General features: G+C 39.1%; 1 protein-coding gene across 2 annotated transcripts in view; it reads right to left on the bottom strand.

The window, feature by feature from the left end:
• ITPR3 (inositol 1,4,5-trisphosphate receptor type 3) overlaps positions 1–23745 on the bottom strand; it is a 194631-nt gene that overhangs the window by 19333 nt on the left and 151553 nt on the right. For both annotated transcript variants that reach the window (XM_075195726.1, XM_075195727.1), the window contains exons 46-55: positions 18513–18596; positions 9656–9769; positions 9242–9434; positions 8006–8131; positions 6476–6648; positions 5644–5808; positions 4832–5012; positions 4521–4628; positions 3489–3610; positions 3172–3337 (exon numbers count right to left, since the gene is read on the bottom strand). In XM_075195726.1, the coding sequence (XP_075051827.1) occupies positions 3172–3337; positions 3489–3610; positions 4521–4628; positions 4832–5012; positions 5644–5808; positions 6476–6648; positions 8006–8131; positions 9242–9434; positions 9656–9769; positions 18513–18596 (1432 nt within the window). The remainder of the gene's footprint in view (positions 1–3171; positions 3338–3488; positions 3611–4520; positions 4629–4831; positions 5013–5643; positions 5809–6475; positions 6649–8005; positions 8132–9241; positions 9435–9655; positions 9770–18512; positions 18597–23745) is intronic.

Genomic DNA, 23745 nt, shown 5'->3' with positions numbered 1-23745 from the left:
TTAGCCTACACTTGCCTGCCCCTTCCCTCCCAAACTTTGCCTCTTCAGTTGTAAGGAGTTGTAAGTGTAAGAAGCATAAAACACTGCACAAGGACGTATGGGTACGCATTTTAGTTTCACAAGTCAAATGCGTAATTTATGCCACAAAAAAAACCCAGACTTGTGTTTAATTCTACATGAGCCCCTTGATATCAACATGATATACATTATTTTATTGTTATACTCATTAATTTTGTTTTCATTACTGCATCTAAATCATGATCTACTGGTTGTCCATGTAAACTGGATTTGCAAACCAAATGAAAACCCAGTTGCTGGTTGTACAAAAAAAAGGAACATATCAAACACATTGGGGTGTTCGTTACTTTCATTTATTCTATAATGTATATTAGTAATCCTTTTTAATACTAATCAATTAATTACTTTTGGAATGCAGCAACTAAGCAAGAATAGTTTAATTTACTTCTGATTGATCTTTTATGTGGGTTAAGCTTCACTAAGGTCAGAGTCACATATTGCTCCATTAGTCCTTCAGAGGACTTGAGTTTACTATCGACTTAGGGGCTTGTTGGATGTATTTGTGCCCGAACGTTAGCAGGAAAATATGCATGCATGAGAAAGCACATTTATGTGCATATGCTCAGTTGGACGCATCTCACAATGACAGTGGCTTCAAATAATATAACAGCTACACTAATGAACTTAATAATCAAATCAGCTGGTCAGGTGAATCAGAATCGGCTAGTTACTACTGCCAAATCTCATCCTCGTGTCTTGTCTTCTGCAAACGGGTCTACCCCAACTGCAAAGGTTGACGTATGCGGGTGGACGTATGTGTATGCATTGTTACAGAAATGTGTACCTTACACTAAAACAATAGATCTAGGATCGACTGTATATGAGGCCATTAATAGTCCGGTCAGTCCTTCCTAGAATCAAACTGGATGTATGAACATTTAATATAGAGGTACATTTGACAACACAATATTCCTTCATAAGATTAATAAGACCCTCACATTACTACTAGTGGACCTACTTTCACTGTCAAATGCTAAATAAGAGGCTTCCTTCCTGCCACCATTCTTTCCTCACATCATGACAATGATGTCACTGCAGCCCACAGTTAAACACACTCATCTCCTGTAATACTGGGCTACAGGTTGTTTTATTGCTGCTCATTTCAAACATGGAGAATATGGGCAAGCAGAAGATAAACACTGAGTACAGAATATTACTTTGAAGCTAGTCAAATATAAATTAAAAAAGTGACAGAATAAGCAGGGGCTCAAAGCAGTTACACTTACTAACATTATTAGTTACTGAAATAATTACTAGCACTTACTAGTTTCCAGAACAGATCTTCAAAAATCCAGAAAGTACTAATTGTGGCTCAATGTGTTTGTAAATATGTACTTATTTGGACAATAGCATTCTAGTGTTAGAATAGTTATAAAAATGATATCTCTAAAAATATTTAAATACCTAAAATTTAGTAAGTGATAAACTGCAAAAAAATGCTGAAGGCAAATAAATATATATATACACACATATATACAGAAAACATTCATACACACAAACACAACACATGCTCTTAAGTTTAAACATTCCAATCACAGATCTGCTTCCTCTATTCCTACTTCTTCCACTACAGTAGGCAATCAAGAACCAACCCTACTGTGCCCCGTCTCTCAAAGGTGATGCCCTCTCCTCTCTTTGGCTGGAAATGAGAACACACAATGTTCTCTGTGTTACACAAGGCTCTCTACACTAATAATTTTACGATCAACACAAAGTTCTGCACATCACACTGTGGAAATACTAGACTACACCAAAAGATAGCAGGCAGCTAAAAATGTTAGAAGCTAGTAATTTTATGCACATTAGTGGGTGTGGTTAACTAAAATTGTGCTGCCTATAATATCACATAGTAATACCAACTCATGCATTATTTACTGTCCGCTGCCTTCTTAAAGCTACACCAGCCATGTGCCCACACTATAATACCAGCCTATATTGAAACATTAAACTATATCAGGCCGTTAGACCCATAAATAACCTTCCAGTCTGTTTCCACACACTATATACTATACCTGTGACTCCTTATATACAGCTTCCATCTGTCCATAGACTATCATACCAGGTTGTACACATATCAGCCCATACCTTGCAAATAATAGAACATCCTATGCCATATGAGAGTGGAACATCTCACCACCATCAACACTGCAGCAGCCAGTGGCCATTTAGCACACACACGTACGTACATAGATACATATACATACATACACATACATATATATATATATAGATAAATATTCATTGGGCACTGCAAATCATGTTATAGCTAGGGTTTCTGTGCAGATATATATATATATATATATATACACACATACATATACATATACACATACACATACATACACACACTCAGAAACCCTAGCTATAACATGACTGTGAATATAGAACTTTGACTAGGGCAACTGTATTGTATTAATGCAGAGAACGGATTGGTTGATGTACTTGAGATTGGCCTGTCATAAACAGCCTGATTCACATATGGGTGGCGGGAAATCAATCTGGAATGAGGACTGAGTAAATACTCAGCATTTGTAAGCCACTATAGCCCTGGGCTACTTTTATACCCTATAACATACCACTAAACCCAACGCACTACTATGTCCCCTCGCTGTTTACAAAACAATTCTAAAATACTCCACATATTACACAATCCCAAACACTTTGCCCTGAAAGCAGTACAGACACACATGTTTTTCATTAACAAAGCTACATATAAAATGGTACTTATAATATATCAAACACTACAGAGTCCCTTCTGCATTCAGAAAAAAACATTTAACTATCATGGTATTTCTCACCAGCTGAAGTATGCTTTGTAACATTCAAGGTACTTCAATAATGTTGCCTCACTTCCAACATCATGTACATTTAAAAAACAATGTTAAACAATTCTTATTCATGTACAATCACTGAATCACCTTCCTGCAGGCTTATGAGATGTAATTTTGTTCCTGATCTTTTGCACACTTTTATGTAGCAGGAATAGGAGTTAGTTGTAGGAATAACACAATAGAAAATTTAAGTACAAAAGAAGTCAAGCGTTGCCAACAATTGATACTGCAGTAAAAGTGATAGAGATTAGCCTTTGCTCACCACAAATAAAGCAGGTAGTTTTCAAAACCTCTTCTTTTTTCTGTTTCTCACTCCTCAAATCCGCAAATGTGTCAATAATGACACCAAAAATTAGGTTCAGGACGATGATGATGACAATGAAGAAGAAGAGGAGATCATAAATCACACGAGCTGGAAAAAGAGATTCCTGTTGGCAAAACACAATTTTGTTCACGTTCATATTCCGCAAATACTAGGTCAATGAAATAACTCTTTTCTGGTGACTCATACAGTGTGTGTTAAATTTAGTGGCAGAAACATATCTGTCATTAGAGCTTAGTAAATTTGGATCGTCTTACTTCTTTAGAAGGTTTTCTCAAGATGTCTCCAACCCCTCCTCCATTCCTCAAGCCATGATTAAGTACAGTGACTATGCACATGAGCAGTGTATCACAAGCTCGCTCTGTGTCATCCTCTTCATCTAAAACATTCAGAAATAGAGGGAATTAAAAAGGGAAGGGGAATGTGAAGATTGGTTAGAATAGCTGATTAGAGCTAAATAATAATGAGATAGCTGAGTCTATTTATCAACAACCAAAGTTTAATTCCACAGTAATACACTAATAGAGAAGTCAAGTCATATCTCTAGATTTCTAATTAAAGCTTATTAAAACAAGATAGTTGACATACATTTGATAAAGTGGGATTTAACAGTAATGTTTGGCAACCAAAAAACAAAACACAAAAAACCTAAAAAAAAACCTAAAAAAAAAAAAAGGTGGAGACCATTAATTTCAACTGGGAAGTTCTTCTCAGTTAAACTAAGTCAGGTTGCATTTAACTCTTGCTGTTTTTTGTGGGTTTGGCAATTTTTACATACTCATTATATTACACTTATCTCCTATACAGCTTCTGCAAAATTAAGAGTGCATGTAAACCATTTTAAAAACCCAGTTTGTCTAAAAAAATTGCTAAAAGTTTTTTAAAAAAAGGGAACAAACTGACGCAGAGAGAATAGGAGAACATATCATCATCAGCTATTATATAGCGCCACTAATTCTGCAGCGCTGTACAGAGAATTCACATAAGTCCCTGCTCCACTGGAGCTTACAGTCTAAATTCCCACACACACTAGGGTTAATTTGTAATAGCAGCCAATTAAACTACCAGTATGTTTTGGGGGTGTGGGAGGAAACAGGAGCACCCAGAGGAAACCCACACAAGCACGGGGAGAACATACAAACTGGTCAGGATTTGAATTTATGTCCCTGGTGCTGTGAGGCAGAGGTGCTAACCACTAAGCCTCTGTGCTGCCCACAACATATATGTGATTGTTGGAATAAAGTAAAGAGATAAAAATGGAATTAACTGCAGTAATTTGCATTATTCACCTTCAGGATCATCGATTACTGTAACACCAGACGTGCACTCAGTTTGGTCCTTGCCACAGTATTCTGTAAAAGAGTTTGATCCCACTGACTGTGCCATTGTGAGGGGAGCTGAGGAGAAACACTGAATTTCATTCATAGTTTTATAACCCTTCAGACTATAATACAGTCATTTATTTTACACAAATACTAATCCTATGTATAAAGTGTTTATATTGGTATAAAACTCAATCTTATAATACAAATCACATCACTATGGCTGTCTTCCTACACTACTGCCAGTATGTCAAAATGCCAATGTACTCCCAGCTCACCCTTGGGAAGCCGATCAACTTCCATAATAAAGTCATCTTTCAAGAAGAGGAATCCCACAATAGAGAAGAGGTAGACTAGGATCAGGGCAAGCAGAGCAGTCAAAAGAATTGATCGGCCATTACGTGTTACACTCTTGATCACGTTAAATAGCGTCTCTTCGCGATATATCAGGTCGAAAAGCTGAGGATGGAGGCAATAACAAAAATATTAATGGCTATATGTTTGGCTTAATCCATGTATACCTATACGCAAAACAGCATAGATTCATCAATAAAAACACACTATAAAACTTATTCTCCATGTTTGTAGTATTAACGATGTAGGCTTAGAAAAATCTTTTTTTTAGTGTTCAGTAGCCATGTGATGCCATCTTATAATTGTATTATTTTGTTAGCTGTTTTAAAGAGTCCCAGAAGCAACATCACTGTGTTTTCTAACAATAGGCTAGGATTGGTTAATAGGGAGGCACTTCCAGAGAAGGAGAGAGAAACAGAATTGAATTTCTGTAGTAACAGTAAAGCAGTTATGAAGATGTTATTCTGACTCACATATAACCTTTATCAATAACTAATACATAGACCACTATATCACAGTGTGGGTATATGTTTGTTAATCCATGTATACCTCTACATAAAAGAGCATAGATTGACAGATTTAACATAAGCAGTTACAGATGACAATAGCGACAACCATAGCTGCTTCAGTGTCCTCATTTGTCACGAAGCTGAGATCTCTGGTCCTTGGTGAGGAGACACCACTAAGTATCTACTTCTTATTATATCACCTTGACTATCAGTCTCTGGTTACATACCAAGATGCTGTAAAACAGTTCATTAACGAAAATTCCCAGGAAACTGGTCAGAATGTAGGCCATATGATAAAGGAATTCCACGTCCATCACCATGGCTTTGTAGCCTCGGATAAAAGTACCACGATTGCCCACAAAACTAACCACATAGACTATTTTGTTCGTCAGCTGTTGAGATTAAAAAATAAGACGAGTGAAAATAAAATATGGAATGTGTTAATGCAAACTTGGAAATACAAATGTAGCACATGATAAAATGGCCCAGTGAGAAACTCAGCTGCCACCACTGGAGGCAAGTGAATTATCAGGAGTGATATTACGTACATGAAAAGATAAGGGAAAATAGTGACCATGGAGAAAGAGAGAGAGTGCTTTGGGAGGTTATGTGTCCTAAATTTCTCAGGATTCTAATTTTTACCACAGAAATGATTGAGCTGCCAATGCTTACTTTTCTATAATTCAGAATTATATAATGTTCTCCTGCATTAAGTGAGGTAAGCAAGAGGGTGGAAAAAACACCCAGCTAGGCTGTCCTAGTTTTCTATTTAAAAAAAGCCTTAGATATGAAGAACGACTAAAGGAAGAATGTTGGGATATAAAGAGGTGCCAGGGCTCACTCTATCTCCACTGCAATATTGTGGTTAATGTCTGCTTATATCAATACTCCAAGACACAAATACAAAATAAATGGGCAGAGCCAACTATTACAAACGATTTGTTTTGGCTTTGCGTGCAATGTATCCTAACATAAAAAAGAACATCCTTTGTCTTTTCAAGTAGCAGTCCTATAATAAACATGCATTTCCACAAGCAGAAGGGACACAAGATGTCTTACATTAAGAGCTCCCAGGATGTTCAGTGTTAGGCCAATTCCCAGATAATACACGGAACGCAGGATCAACGCTACAATAAGGGGCCTCAAACCATATCGCTTTGTAAAAAGTGACATAACCGAGAAGCAAACCATGGCCCAAAAAAGAAGAGAAATAAGAGGTGAATCCAGTATTCCTATGAAACAAAACAATAAAACTAGTGTTAGTGAGCACATCTGAGATTTACTTATGTACCATAAAATTTTTATATAAAATAAAATATCAAAAATATACAATATGCAATAGCTGCAAAAACACTTATTTCAAGCTAATATGTTAAATTAAATCAATTAATATCTAAGTAGCATATTTTGTTTTGTAGTGGTGTTGCTGTAACTGGAGTGTGGGAGGAAACCAGAGCACCCGGAGGAAACCCAAGCAAACACGGGGAGAACATACAAACTCCACACAGATAAGGCCATAATCGGGAATTTACAAACAAACATGAGAGCTCTCCTTTATATAATGGGTCTTTCAAAGGTTTGTTGCCTGACTATAAAAGAATTCAAACTTCCCTCATATGTATATATGGGATAATACACTTTCTGCTGTCAAATTTGGGGATCTTATAAGTTACTGGGGTGGTTCAGTAACTACATAAAAGCACAAGGCTGTAGACCAAGTGGTTTTATACAAGTCAGAGAAATTCAACATTACCTCTAATATCTCCATTAATTTAGAGTAAGGAGTGCAATATTCATAACACAAAACTATTTCTGAGGTGATGACATCAGAACTCACTGTTTATACATATAATATTTACAGAAGTTTATAACATATTAACATCATTTATGTATTATAAACAAAAATATACAGGGTCTACATGTTACTGTACACGTACAGTAATGTCACTAAGTTTAGATGAAAATAAATAATGCATGCATAGGAAAAGGGTATAAAGAAGATAAACAAAGTGTTTTATTAGGGCTCATTCAGACACCAGCAATAAAGTGCACTGTGTAACGGTACTGTTTGATTGTGCATCAGGATTACCGATATCAAACCCAGAACATCTCCTTTCACATACCACTGCTCGTCCACCCTAGTCACACATGTACAGTGCAATTTCAGTATTATAAATAAACAAGCTCTTAATGCCATCTTTATCTTCTGTCAGAGAGCCAACCCTTTCCAAAGAGAATAAAAATATGACCTCCACCCAATATAATGGGGGGAGGGGGGGGGAAGTAACACAAAATTGGTTGGAGCTTAAAGCAACTACAGATTCTGTAATTTTTCTAGCACACTAGAAAATGAAAGAGCATTACTGGTTGGTTGCCATGGGTTACACCACCTTTCATCCACAGCTATCTGTGCATCAGTTTTCATAAATCATTTCCACTATACGGTAAAATATATTAAATATTAGCAGGCTACTACCATTTGATTAAGTTATGGAGAAAAAGTAATGTATGCATGATATAAAATTTTAAACACTTACATGAACTTTGTTTACTCAAAATTCAAGAAAACATATTTTAAGGATATCTTACCTATAGAAGTTCCCTCTACATAGGGGTAAAAAAAGGCTATGATTAGATTAATGAAAACTGCTAGGTTGAAGGAAATGGTTCCCCATAGTGTCATTCTGCGTGAAAACCAGTATATTATTGGCATACCTGAAAAACAACATGATGAGCATGTTCACATTCATATAGTATACAAGTATCATCATCATCATTTATTTAAATAGCACCAACAAATTCCGTGCTTCTGTCTGAAATTTATATATATATGCATACACATATAAAGCATAGATTGCAAGTATTATTAGATTGTAGGTAAGCAATAGTAGTTTAATGATTGATTAGTTCACTATTGGCTATAGGAAGGAAGTCGCATAATGTCATTGTTTTTATATTTGTTTGATTGAAAAACATATACATTTATAGTATGTTGTAGAGATATTCTTATCTGCCCTGCTCTTCTTTATAACTGTCAACGAATGTAACTATATTTAGTGTAGGATAACATTAAGTGGCTGTGATAGACAACTGGTAGTGATACAAAAGCTTTTGTTTTTGTTTTTATTTGCAGTCGTGTGTACTATTATCTAGATTGTTTGGAACTCAAAGGAATAATGTTACATTTAATTAAGATCCCCCCCCCCCCCAGTCATTCCACACAGTGTACCAGTGATTCCCTTTCTTATTAATTGATAGCAGTGACATTAGGATGAGGAGACAATTGATGATCACGTCTGTGTGTAAGACATTACCAAACAGCAGCACATTATTTACTTTTTTAATTCTGTTTTTTTTTTAAATTGATAAATGGCTTCTGGATAAAAGATGCCTGGATATTTTTTGTGCTCAGTTTGCATATCATTGGTATTATTACGATTAACAGCAAGTTCAGTTTTATTTATTTTTGTGTAAAATATTAAAAAGTATAGTTTGATTTTATCTTAAACCAAAACTTTTTACCCGTTTATTTTTGGCATTTAGGAGCAGCAGCATTGTAAAAATTGGCACTGACTAGCTTCTACTGGCTGTGGTGTTTTGCCCACAAAATATCGGCTGGTTTTGCCCATAATGAGTTACAGGGTTGCTTAAATGCTAGGAGAGTGTGCACTGGAAGTCAGTCTAGCTATTACCACCTTTTTTTTATAGCAGAAGACATTTTTAGTCTTATCCATGTAATTTTAGGAGTACAACAACTGCTGAAACCACACATCTGTTCCCTCTCTATGACAAGTCATATTAAGAGCTTATCTGAGAATGCCATACTTCGCAGTTTCTTCTGCCACTCCATCTCATTATGAAGAAAAGATGACTGGTCAAAGAAATCGCTAACTTTGCTGCTCTGCTCATCCTGTTCTGTGGTTGTGAATACTCGATGCTTTGTCTCCTCTGTCAGGAATTTGCATATACTCGGAATAGGAAACACAATTTGTTCCATGCTTCTGTCTGAACGCACAATCTGTGAACAACAAATACACATAATTCAGAAGACACACAATGCATAAGATACACATGTACAATATTGGTGGCAGATGTTCTGCAGCCTGAGGCAAAAAGGTGAACTCATGTTACTGGAGATAACTACCTCAGTCTGCCTTACTATTGGCCTGCCCCTACATCTGTGACATAAATGTCATATGTGTAAAACTATTATAAAGTACTAAATGACAAAATACTCACCTCAATCTGTGCAGTATGCTTGGCATAGTATACTAAAGGATCATCTTTCTCTTCCTCCACAGGGGCAGTTTTCGATTTTAACATTTGTGTTAACTGTTTATTATTTAGACTTAGCTGTAAAAAAATAAAAATAAAAATTAAATACCATTTTAACCACTGTACAGAGAAGTGAGCAGTTTCAAGTACTATATTAAGCACATCTATATTAAGCTACTGGAATGCAGAGCAATATGCAGCTATCTTGACCAGATAACCACAACTGAAGGCTGATCTTATTCATCATCATCATTTATATATATAGTGCCACTAATTCACAGAGAACTCACTCACATCAGTCTTATTGAGAAGTAGAGCCATTGAGACTCTTTCTATTATATGGGAGTGTTAGAAAATGGGCTAAATATCCAAAATATTCCATCACACCAGATACATGTATACACATTCCAGCATAAGTTCCACTTGGAATACACTGGAGCAATACATGTAGTAATCCACTGTTAATGAGCCATAAGGGATAGGAAAAAGCTTTAACTCACTCTAATTGATCAGGAAAACATATGGACAGAGATGTTTTGGATAAATAACTTTGTGTTCTTGCATTTATCAAAGTGTTTGAGGACTGACTTACTTCTTGCTCTGTCATTGAAAGGCTAAAATGAAAGACTCCCAGAAACCAAATCATTAGAAAAAAAATTGTAGAATACTTGTTTTGCTTTACCAAACAACTGTTAGAAGTTAGAAGCGGGTTTCAGATATGTATGATCAGGGCCGCCGAGAGTGGTTGGTACTAATTACCTGGGCAAGTTAGGCCGACTATTTTTTTTTTTTTCAAAACTAAATTTTTTCCCTTTTTTTTTTTTTGCGGCGGGGGGAGGACTCGGTCGTTGGTGGGGGGGGGGGGCAGGGTGGTTAAAAAAAACAACTATACTCACGTGATCGCGGCACCGGCGTCCCTCCTCTCTGCTGCTCTGTGCTCCTTTCAGACTGTCTGAATGCCGGGTGTGACGTCATCATGTCATGCCCAGCATTCAGTCAGTCTGGAGCAATGGAGCACAGAGGAGCAGAGAAGACCAAGAAAGAAGAGAGAAGAAAAGGTAAGTGAAGGGAGGAAAACGGAAGGGGGGAGCAGCATGACACAGAGGGGTTAAAAAACAGGGGGGACGGCATGGCACAGAGGGGTTAAAAAACAGGGGGGGGGGCATGGCACCAAATGGTTAAAAAAACGAGGGGGGCATGTCACAGAGGGGTTAAAAAACGAGGGGGGGGGAGAATGGCACAGAGGTGTTAAAAAACGGGGGTGTGGTTGGGGGGGTGGGCATGGCACAGAGGGGTTAAAAAATTAGGGGGCATGGCACAGAGGGGTTAAAAAACGAGGGGGGCATCATGGCACAGAGGGATTAAAAAATGGGGGGGCAGCATGGCACAGAGGGGTTAAAAAACGGGGGGGGGGGGCATGGCACAGAGGGGTTAAAAAACGGTTGGGAGGGCATGGCGCAGAGGGGTTAAAAAATGGGGGGCATGGCACAGTGGGGTTAAAAAATGGGGGGCGGCATAGCACAGAGGGGTTAAAAAACGAGGGGGGGGGGCATGGCACAGAAGGGTTAAAAAACGGGGGCAGCATGGCACAGTGGGGTTAAAAAACAGGGGTCAGCAATGCACAGTGGGGTTAAAAAAAAGAGGTCAGCATGGCACAGTGGGGTTAAAAAGAGGGGGAAGCATGGCACAGTGGGGTTAAAAAGAGGGGGAAGCATGGCACAGTGGGGTTAAAAAACGGGGCAGCATGGCACAGTGGGGTTAAAAAATGGGGGGGCATGGCACAGTGGGGTTAAAAAACGGGGCAGCATGCCACAGTGGGGTTAAAAAACAGGGGCAGCATGGCACAGTGGGATTAAAAACGGGGGGCAGAATGGCACAGTGGAGTTAAAAAGGGCGGGAGGCATGGCACAGTGGGATTGAAAAAGAGGGGGGGAGCAGCATAGTATAGTGTGATGACGGGGAGCCAAGTGAAGGGGGCAAAAGCAGCATGGAGGGCGCAGTGTGATCATAAGGCATGGCGATGATGAAGGGGCACATTATTGTAATATTGGAGCTGGAGGAAGGCCTACTTATTAATCGTGGGTGGTATTGATTTAACGCAAGGGTTGTTTGGAAAAAAATGGCTACATTTAGATAATTCCAAATAGGGCCCCCAGCATTCCAGGATCCAGACAAGCCGCAAATAAAGAAACATGCAGCCACAGGTGGTGAAAGTGAGAAGAACAGGTAGGAGAGAGCAGGACAGTATGTGAAATGTTGTGATTCTAGTAGGGACAATGGCAATTTTTGGTGAGTGTTGTGCCCAATGTAAGGTGCAGGCCAAGACTGAACTCTTTGTGCACACACTGCATTCATTCTATACTACACTGTGGTGCTAGATGTCCTGAAAGTCAGGAGTGCTTGGACATATGTGACGCTCCGGCGAATGGAGAGCCTCGTGATTTTGATGCGTTAGCCACACCCCAATGGCACATTTGCCACGCCCCCAAATGCATGAACACACCTCCGAAAAACTTTGCACCGCCGTAAGGCGGCGCATTTTTTTTTAGCATACTCGACTATAAGGGGGGCCCCATGAATTTGTTGTACCGGGGCCCTGAATTCCTCTTGGCAGCCCTGCACATGATTCACTTAACAAAACAAGGCGTAAAAACATACACTTTTTTGAAAACTGTAAGAAATGGTAATTTTATTTTTTAAATGTATAATCACAATCGTTAATAAGATCATTTGAAAATTATTGTTATTCATTTCTTCTGCTGTTTTCTGTTGGAAATAAAGCATACACTATAGTGGTTTTAAGATAACTATTTGTTGGAGAACACAATTAATAACAATAATTTGCATATCACTGTATTGTCAATTGTGATACATGATTTTTTTTACAAAAAGTTACAGCCCTGTTTAAGTTATATGCATATGGAGAATGGATTGTTTCAAAATTATATCTAAAATACTGAATCAAATTTTGGATTGGCACTTATTGAGCTAGCAGTAAAGGCATTGTGATATTTTATTGCTTTCTTTCCTCAATGTGAGTGATTATCCCCATTCTCCACTTAGCTCACTTGGGAGTATAGAAACCACGGTCCCCGCTGAATGCCAGTTTGAGGTAAAGTAACACAGGAATAAGGTAGTGAGAGTACAGGGGGAAATGTTAGGTATATAGAAGGGTACAGGAGTATATTTGAGTATTTACTAAAACAAATGTCCCCATTTGAGACAGGCCAGATAGAAAAAATCCTATTCAAATTCCAATCCTGCAGCATGTTTTTCTGACAGCCGAACAATGTGTGTACTTCAAAACTATCATAGTTAATAAATTGTTCCAGGGCAGCACGTTTAATGTTGTGCAATTAAGGTTTGTAAAGTTATCTGAATTATTGATGATAATTTCCCTTTACTAACCAGCAAAAATATTTGAATCTCAAACTGGAAATAATTTAACATGGTTCATTAATTGTTGTTTTAATCATGTTAATGTTTTCTTGTTTGTGGTTGTTTCCATTATACCACTTGCACAAAAGACTGGATCAATTTAACTAAAACAGAAATTAATGAGCATTTTTTTTATTTGAGTCCTTAACTACACCCTAGTCCCGTGATTCTTAACCTGAGTTCGATTGAACCCCAGGGGTTCAGTGAGTTAGTCTCAGGGGTTCGGCAGAGGTGTGTGTTCAATTCGTTCGTCAGGGTTGCCAGGTGCATTAATATACTTTTGGAATTCAAACAATACTTTTATGGCATTTTCAATGTTTCACCATAAGAAACTGAAGGCTATTTACGAATATTTATGGCAAATTCTAAAATTTGCAGCGTAATTTATGGCAAAAAATGCCATACATGGCACGACCTGGTAGCCCTGCCATTCACCCCACTCGAATGATTCGTGACGTCACTCTCAGCATGGCCATCATTGGCTGCTCGCTTGGCCTTGATATCTGTGCTGCAGGGAACTTTGTACGCTCAGTAGTCGACTGATTGTCGTGATTGTACGTCATTTGTGATTTCCTTTTTAATATTCCAATCCCTTCGTACTATGTTGAGCAAAATAAGAAAGTGGTCGGACGAATACGTACAATATGGATTCATGTGTATAACAGAATGTGATGGAAGTCAGCGTCCTCAATGCATGATTTGCAATGCCAAGTTGAGCAATTCTAGTCTAGCACCGGCAAAACTAAGGGAACACTTCCTAAAGCTGCATGGAGATGGGAAATACAATAACACAACGCTTGCTGAATTCAAGGTGAAGAGAGCCAGATTCGATGAAAGGGTCACTCTTCCTGTTTTCGGCTTTGTACCCATCAACAAACCGATCTTAACAGCATCATACGAAGTTGTGTACCTGCAGGGAAGACCACACACCATTGGTGAAATACTCGTAAAACCAGCTGCGTTGAAGATGGCGAATATCATGCTGGGAAAAGCTGCTGAAAATAAGTTGTCCCAAATTCCTCTTTCAAATGACACCATCAGCAGCAAAATAGATGAAATTAGCAATGACATCTTGGCTCAAGTTGTTGCAGATCTGATTTCAAACCAAGCAAAAGTCAGCCTCCAACTCGGCGAGACCACCAATGTTTCCAATCTAGGCCAGCTTGTTGTATTTGTGTGCTATGTGAAAGACGACATGATAATGGAAGATTTTTTATTTTGTAAGCATCTTACAACAACAACAAAGGCAGCCAACGTAAAGAAACTTGTGGATTACTTCTTCAGACACAACGATCTTTCGTGGGATATGGTTTCTGCAATTTGTTTGGATGGAGCTCCAGCCATGCTGGGACGAAACTCTAGTTTTGGTGCGCTGGTGAAAGTCGCTGCACCACACATCATTCTTACGCACTGTGTTCTGCACAGGCATGCGTTGGCTACAAAAACCTTGCCTCCAAAACTGGCAGAAGTATTAAAAATTGTAGTGGAATGTGTTAACTATGTGCGAATTAGTGCTCTGAAGCACTGCATCTTCAAAGAGCTGTGTAATGAAATGAGCTCTAAATTCGAGGTACTTCTTCGGTGGAGTCAACATCATCGAAGCGGAAGAAAACCTGTGGGCTTTTCCAAAAAAGCTACAGTTATGGAAACGACGAACAGAGAATGATAACTTCTCAAACTTTCCCCTGCTGGACGACTGTGTAAGAAAGATAGAAGATGAGTTTGGAATCGGAGACATTTCTGTACCCAGGGAAATGAAGCAAGCAATTGCCATGCACTAAGGTGAGCTCACAAAGTCTCTCGATGGATACTTCCCCACCAGAGAGTCATATTCAGCATGGGTGAGACAGCCGTTCACGTTTAGTTGAACTTCAGCAGAACCAGGTTCAACAGCAACTCTTCAGAACAACAACGCTCTCAACGTTTTGGTGTCATCAAATCATAACTTACACTCTTATTGATTAAAAAAAGCCCTTGAGATGATACTCCTACCGTTTGTTACAACGTATCTTTGCGAGCAATTCTTTTCGAGGACGGTAGACATAAAAACGAAGAAAAGGAACAGACTTTGTTGGGAAAATGATATAAGAGTGGCACTTGCCAAGGTGAAGCCACGCATTTCCGAACTTGTCTCTAAAAGGCAACAGCAAAAGTGATATTGATTTGCAGTGAATATTTATTGAGTTATGTTTTTGTTGGTTTTGTTTTTTGAACACAGTGATTTTATGTGTAACTGATGCATGGTTCATTTTGTGCACTAATAAAATATATATCTCTATGTTTTGAATTTGAATTTTTATTTTTTATTTTTACAACTATGAAGGGTTCGGTGAATGCATGCATGAAACTTGTGGGGTTCAGTACCTCCAGCAAGGTTAAGAACCACTGCCCTAGTCCCTCTTCCTTACCACCAGTCCCAAATCCCCATCTCCAGTTCTTCTCTCCAGTCAATGAAGCTTATTCCAGTATATTGCAGTCCAAATAATTGATGCCTAAGCACACTAGCCTCCAAATGTCCAAGCCTGGAGCTTACACAACCTGCATCTTAAATGGTATTGCTTAGTATCAACTTTATTGCACACTGGTTGTTCTATTAATGGTATGTCACGCTTGTAGCTGCCCCCGCCCACAGTGATGGCAGGCGAAGGAGGGTTGTAGTAAGAAGAGGCGTGGGGCTCATGAGATATGACACAGACAGCCACTTCATCACTAGAAAGGGGGTGGAGCTTCTATAAGGACTCTGGTGTCCTATCTTTAGGGGTTGGAGGAGACATTTTAAGCCAGGACCCAGGAAGGAGGGTGGTTCTGGGTCCCCGAAGAGGGGCAAGTGTGGCTAATGCCACAAGGGCAACTGAACAGTTGAAATAAGCTGTTTGGCAGGGATTTGATTCATCCGGTTGATTACACAGAGAAACAATGTGATACATTGGATAATAGAAAATCAGAAACACTATATTATTATACATGAGCAAACGCAAACAGCATAAAGTGGCTGTTAATATATTTAAATTTGTATTGATAACAAAGTGTATATTTATTTTATTTTTACTGTGTTGGTACTTTAATATTTAAAAGTTTGCCCATCCTCATCCCTGTGTTTTTTCTTTGTATTAAAGTATTGACCTTGGAAAGTCAGGGACTTGCACTATTCCCTGCCGCAGTGAGGATGGTCCAATCTTTGCAAAATATTTTAAATGAATCACCTTAAACTGTGATAATTATAGAGACATAGGGCCTGAGTCATTAAGGAGAGTAAAGCATAAAAAAGGAGTAACATTTGTACCTGGACAAAACCATGTTGTATTGGAGGGGGAGGTAAATTTAAAATGTGAGGCAGATTTATAGTTTGGGTAGGGCATGTCCTAGATCATCTTTATATTTCAATGTAATAATAAAGCTAGCAAGTATTTGTGTGCTAGATGAAAAAACAGCCAGTATTTAACTTATGTACAAAATAATAAACTGATTTGCACCCCTTGCATTGTAACATGGTTTGTCCCAGAAAACATTTACTCCTTTGCTTGCCTTAATGACTCAGGCAAATAGAGTGTGGCAATAGGAAATATTTTGATTTTTTTGTTGGTACTTATATATTCTGTTGAAGAGTAAATTGTATTTAAAAAATATCCACATTTGGAAATCTCCTTCTTTTACTGTTGTAGCCTTCTCCCAAATACCTGTGATAGTACTTGTTTAGATTTCAGTGACAAACACTGTACAAGCTGCTAGTGAGCCTGATGCACGCTGTATTATTTCACTGGCATTGCACTGTAGCATTCAAATTGGTTAGCTCAGCTGTGAGACCCATAGACGGTAAATGATCTCTGCTCTTCTCAGTCTCAGATCTTCCAGCCAGTAGGTCTAAAAAAGTCAGGGTATATCTGGGGGAGGTTGGGTGTCACAACTTAAAGAGCAGGATATTCCAACTATCCAAAGGAGTGTGTTTATATCATGTGCCCAACTGTCATCTTTTGTATCATGCGCATTAGCTCAGAAGTAAGTGCTTGATGGCTGTGGTTCCTAATATAATTAAGGGGTTAGCGTGTTTATTCAAACTACATACACCACAGTGTTCAACAGGCTAAGTATGTAAAGCAATAATGGAAATGTTCTTTATAGCCCTAGTTAATCCAACACAAGTACATCAACGTAAAGAAATCAAACATCCCTAAACATTCCCAGTCTTGGCAAATGTTGGCAATTAGGACTGCCATACAATCTGACTGTCTCACCGTTTAGGTTAATAAATGAAATGAGCTTTCCATTTAATTACCCAAAGCTGCCAAGAGAATTGGAAATTCAGGAGGAATGTGAGACTTCAGAATCGCTTCAATTTCACTTATGTGCGTTAACGATTGTGTCTAGAAAGCGACATTAAAGGTGATTTATGAACTTGCAAAATTGTAAAAGTGTAGTACAAATGTTTTGTGATGCCATGCACATTTTTGCAAATATAGTACATTTTTAGGTGTAAGCATATGAAATTGTGGGCCAAGAAGCTGTCCTACATTCTTTGGAACATTTTTGGAGAATAGAATTATATAAATGAACTGGCAGGGTATAGAATGTGTATTTAGTGAGGAATGGAGACACAGCCCTCTCCACACAAGCCTTGTCCCTATACCTTCAATGGGACACATTTTTCACCTTCCAGTTGCACTTCTTTGAGAAAGCGCATTTGGCACTTCAGCCAATGTAACAAAACACTCAAACACGCAAAGGCGACACATGCTGTAAAGAAAGAGCTGATGTCCCCTCACTCTCATGATTAGCTTAGGTCCTAAATTAAGATTGACAGTATATTAGAAGAAAAAAAGGAAACATTGGAATTAATGAAAGGGTGGTTCTAAAATTCTGCATTGTGCGGTTTTAGCTATGCTTGGAATATTCACAAAATTGCAAATGAAGGTACAGATTGAGTTTGCAGGGTGTTTGCAAAGACTAGGAGGTATATTTACTAAACTTCGGGTTTGAAAAAGTGGACATGTTGCCAATAGCAACCAATCAGATTAAGCTGTCATTTTGTAGAATGTACTAAATAAATGATAACTAGAATCTTTTTGGTTGCTATAGGTAACATCTCCATTTTTAAAACCCGCAGTTTAGTAAATATACACCTAGGAGGTGACTCTGTACCTTCGAATGTGATTGACAGACAAGTAAGCAGACTTGGACAACAAGAGAAACAGTAAAGGCTTACATTTTTTTTTAGTTTGAAATGAGCCTTAATGAAAAGGAAAAGTACACAGATAGTGAGAGAGGCAAGCAATACCAGGAAATGAACATGTGGAGACTGTAAAAGTTAAATACAGATGAAGATAGGTGGATAGCTAGACAGGTTTATATTTATTTAATAGTGTCAGACAAATTCAACAATAATTACCATGGTAGAGATACTCTCTTCTTCCTCTTGAACACTATTAACTGTCTTCAAAAGATGTTGAAGATGTTTATTGTGGCGTGCCAGCTAAAACACAACAAAATAAAAATATACATATTTAAAAACATGCTCTTAATTAAAAGTGAGTTAAAATTTTGTAAACATTAACATTTAGTACACAGTACCAACAGTTTTCATACCTTAATTAAATGCAAATTATGCAGGAAAAATCTTTCTAAGACCATTCCTGGCTAATGGTATGTAAGTTAATGCTGCAGGTAATAGGTGTCAGTTTTTTTTACTTTTCTTTTGTTGAAAAATCATGTATTAAAACAATAAAACAATTTAATGTCTAATTTTTTTTTTTTTTAAATATATTTTATTGAGTTTTACAATACAGACAATGAGGGAAACAGGCAGTACAGGTGAATCAAAATTGCAAAGAAGTTTCCACGTAATAGAAGCAGCGTATTGTTATCGATATGAGAATACAAAAGTAAATTTAAGGAGAGTAGGAGGGAAGGGAAAGAGATAGAAAAGAATAGGAGTAAGAGGGACAAGGGAAATCACTAGCCAAAGCGAAGAAAAGAAAAGTATGGAGAAGATGGTGATCCATGACAAGGTTTAAGATTGGAAGCTCAAAGGCCTTAAAATGCAAGAGGAGAGGAGGCTCCGTGGTGCTCAGTTCAAGGACTTCAGATCTTATCGAATTGGACAGGGGTGTGGCGGAGAATGCTAGTCATATAATGTCTAACTTTTTTAAAGTGTTAGGTTGTAATATTGCTCCCTAATCTATTTCAGGAACTCGAAACTTTCTCCATTCTCTCAAATTTCAAAATTAACACTAAACTGACTAAAACTGACATTCTAGATCTCCATATCCCTCTCAAACTGAAACAGCTCTTGGAACTGAATTTCCCTTTTCATTGAAACACCGACCACATCAGATATCTAGGCATAGCACTCACCAGAAAGGTGGAGCATCTCTATCAGGCTAACTATCCCCTGCTCATAACTTATATTAAAAAAGATTTGATATCGTGGGACAAACTCGTGATATCCTGGGTGGGTCAGATCACGTCAGTGAAGATGAATTTACTTCCCCGACTATTGTACCTCTTTCTCACTCTCCCCATCAGCCCCCCCCCCCTCAACATGTTGCAGACCTCTCTAATGTGCTTTGTCTGTTCAAACAAATGACCCAGGATCTCCGCCCACATTCTCCAATGCTCCCCCATGGCAGGTGGTCTCAGCATCCCAAATCGTCACAATTACTACTATGCAGCCCGTCTAGCCCAATGTGTGCAATGGCACTCTCCACCTGGAACCAGAATCTGGGTTGATATAGAATCAGACCTACTGGAGGGATCACCGATTAGCTCCACTCTCTGGCTTCCTGCCACACAGCGCCCAACCCCTGCACAATCTCACCCAGTCTTGGCCCTCTTCCTCTCAATTATTATTATTATCCTTTATTTGTTAGGCGACACAAGACTTCTGCAGCGCCGTACACAGCACAAACAGTAGACTATACAGGGTGAGACATAACTGAACAGTAAACAATAAATACCAAAACTTCAGAGGCTCCAGTCAGGCTAATGCAGTACAGACGGAGCAGAAGAACAGGTATGGAGACAGGAGGGAAGAGGGCCCTGCTCACATGAGCTTACATCCTAAGGGAGGGTGAACAAAACTCAAGCTTAAGGGGAGCCAGTTGACGTGTAAGGGAGAGAATAGGGGCAGGTAGGACGGGTTAGGTGGAAGATTGGTAGGCTTTAAGGAACAGGTGGGTTTTGAGTGCCCGATTGAAGGAGCTTAGATTGGGAGAGAGACGGATGGAGCAGGTGAGGTCGTTCCAGTGAAGGGGGGCTGCACGGGAGAAGTCCTGGATTCTGGAGTGGGAAGAGGTGACCAGGGTGGAGGAGAGGCAACGGTAATTTGCAGAGTGCAGGGAACGGGCAGGAGTTTGAATGGAGAGGAGGATAGAGATATAGGGGGCAGTAGACTGGTAAAGGGCCTTGTACGTGGTGGTCAGGAGTTTGAACAGGATTCTGAAGGGGATGGGGAGCCAGTGAAGGGCAAGGCAGAGAGGGGAAGCGGAGAAGAAGCGGCGAGAGAGGAAGATTAGTCTAGCCGCCGCATTGAGAATAGAGCGGAGGGGGGCAAGGTGGGAGAGAGGGAGGCCAGTAAGGAGGAGGTTGCAGTAATCGAGGCGGGAGATAATGAGTGCGTGGATGATAGTTTTGGTGGCATCCTGAGAGAGGAAGGGTCGGATGCGGGCAATGTTGCGAAGTTGGAAGCGACAGGCTTGGGCAAGGGATTGAATGTGGGGGACAAAAGAGAGGGAGGAGTCGAAGGTGACGCCCAGGCAGCGAAGTTGGGTGACAGAGGAGATAGTGGTGTTGTTGACAGTGATAGAGAGGTCAAAGTGGGAGGGGAGCCTGGCGGGAGGAAAGACAATGAGTTCAGTTTTAGAGATGTTGATTTTGAGAAAGCGCGAGGACATCCAGGAGGAGATGGCAGAGAGGCAGTCGAATACACGAGAGAGGAGGGTGGAGGAAAGATCGGGCGAGGAGATGTCCAATTGGATGTCGTCAGCATAGAGGTGATACTGAAGACCGATGGAGGAGATGAGAGCACCAATGGAGGAGATATAGAGCGAAAAGAGTAGAGGTCCGAGAACAGAGCCCTGAGGGACTCCAACAGGGAGAGGGGAGGGATCAGAGGAAGAGCCAGACATGGATACAGAGAAGGAGCGGTTCGCAAGGTAGGAGGTGAACCAGGCGAGGACAGACCCAGATAGGCCAAGAGAGAGAAGAGTTTGTAGCAGGAGGGGATGGTCAACGGCCGCAGAGAGGTCAAGGAGGATGAGTAGGGAGAAGTGACCCTTGGATTTGGCTATAAGGAGATTATTGGTGACTATCTCAATCTGGTCCTGATGTAAAAGAATGGCATCTCTCTCCTCTGCCCCCTCAATATTGATACCCCTCTGGTCCAACCCTGCCTTCACACCTGGCCTCTCCCGACCTATGTATAGCAAGTGGGCAGGTAAGGGCAAACTATTACTAAATCATATCACTAGGACTGCATCATTCCCACAGTTCTCTGAACTGGCAAAACTCTGTGGATTTTCCATGGGACAGTTCCATCAATATCTGCAAATCAGGCACTTCCAACAAACAGTCAAAACCCAGTAGTCAGCTAGAGCGCCCACTGTGTTCGAGAATCTTTGTCTCTCTGGACCTTCATCAAAAAGTCTCATCTCTGTGCTATATAATGCTATGCTTCCTCTCACTACAGAGGTTAACGATGGTATCCAGACACAGTAGGAAACAGATTTGGGAAAATCATTAGACCAAGAAGACTGGTCGGATATTTACGAATGGACACCACGATATTTCATAAATGTACGAAGTAAGGAAAATACCAATAAACTACTCCATAGATGGTACTATGTCCCCTCCAGGCTTCATGCTATATACCCACAGATAAGCGCTGCTTATTGAAGAAACTGTGGCCACATTGGTACCTTTATGCATATATGGTGTCCCAAGCTACGCCCATTCTGGGCAGCTGTCCTTTCCCTAGCCTCAACAATTCTCGATATCCCTCTACCATCTTATAAACTCTTCCCCTACCTATTTGAAATGTAAAAACTATAACATCACTACAGTATAAAACCAGCATATAGCTGACTTCATATCACAAAAGTATTGTTGAGTAGTGTTATGTACCCTAAATTTGATTATATAAAGTTATTGCTAAACCTCCCTTGAATACTTGTAATGTTTCTTTTTGTGCTTGATGTTATTAATAAAATGTTTTTGTTTTTTTTTAAAAAGTGTTAGGTTGAGGGGGTTGTGGGAAAAGGTAGAGGTAAGGGAAGGAGCGAGGGCTCCAGGAAGGAGAAGGGGGGTACATGGGGAATAAAGATACACAGCAAAACTGTTCTACATGAAATATTCTTTAGGTAAATTACCTTAAAAGCTACCACAACATATAGGTAACAATTAAGGGACTGATGAAGAATCGGACACAATTTACATCTTCAAGTCAACATAGCATGTAAAGAGCCTGAACACACCCTTACATTGCTAGGCTCATTCACTAACATCCCTGCTCCACCTCTCAAAGCGCAGAGAGGTTCATTGGGGAGATCCATCTCAGTGCAAACAGACAGATCCTTGGCTAAAGTTGCTTTTTGCACTGATTAGTTGGACTTGCATCCGAATCTACATCAGGCCCTTGGTGATGTAAATAAACCATAGATTTTGTTACTTCTTTGTCCTGTCTGTCTCCATAGGGGAACCAAGATTGGCCACATGTAGTGTCAGTTTTCTTATTTGATGTACAATTCAAATACATTATGTCACTATTGATTATAGAACTTACTTGATTAAGAACAACTAATAAAAAAGACCAAAATGCCATATAAGGTAAACAAGTCCTGTCATTAATAATACATTTATATGCAAGATAACATTATATTAGATGAATTATGATGTCATAATTTAGTGATTGTAAGATTATTCAGTAAGCCCCTAGCTGTATATACAGCTGGATTTTTGGAGAGTCTCTAAACATCAAATAAGAAGTAACCAAGACAGGGACATTTGTTCTGTATTACTAACACCATCTTGGAATACTATCATTCCTCTATTTGGATCCTTATAAAATATCTACTATGGACTTATGTGTGATTTTTCTATCACAGAGACTATTTATGTCTAAGACTAGATAGTCACATTTAGTACTTTACATTTGTTGTCTGATTGTAGGTGTATTGCTTATTGTTTTTAATTATTTGAGTTTTATTTAATAAACATATGTTAATTGTTCAATGGTTTTAGTCTAGTACACTTTATATTGTATAGATTTTGTCTGTTTAAATACTAGGAGGAAACCAGTTTTTCTCAAATTTAGTATAGAGTTGCTTTATTTTACTATTATTTAATATTAAGTGGCAGTAGCATTAGTCGAAGTGAAAATTTAGAAGTGGTGGTATAGACAATGTGATTGAATGACATTTTATAGGTTTACAATGAGGACAGTGGGAGAAGTTGCAGTATGGCATACCAGCCCAATTCAACCACTGGGCAGTACATATACTAGCATCTGAGAGTTTTTGGTGAATTTGGTTATTTAATATTAAAAGTAGAGATGGTCACTGACCCCCGTGTTTTGGTTTTGGATTCGGTTTTGGATCTGGATTACCGTCGTGTTTTGGTTTTGGTTT

Source organism: Mixophyes fleayi, chromosome 2, assembly GCF_038048845.1.
Source record: "Mixophyes fleayi isolate aMixFle1 chromosome 2, aMixFle1.hap1, whole genome shotgun sequence".
Classification (NCBI taxonomy): domain Eukaryota; kingdom Metazoa; phylum Chordata; class Amphibia; order Anura; family Limnodynastidae; genus Mixophyes; species Mixophyes fleayi.
The sequence above is the reverse complement of the archived record's forward strand: the minus strand, read 5'-3'. Positions and strand labels throughout refer to the sequence as shown.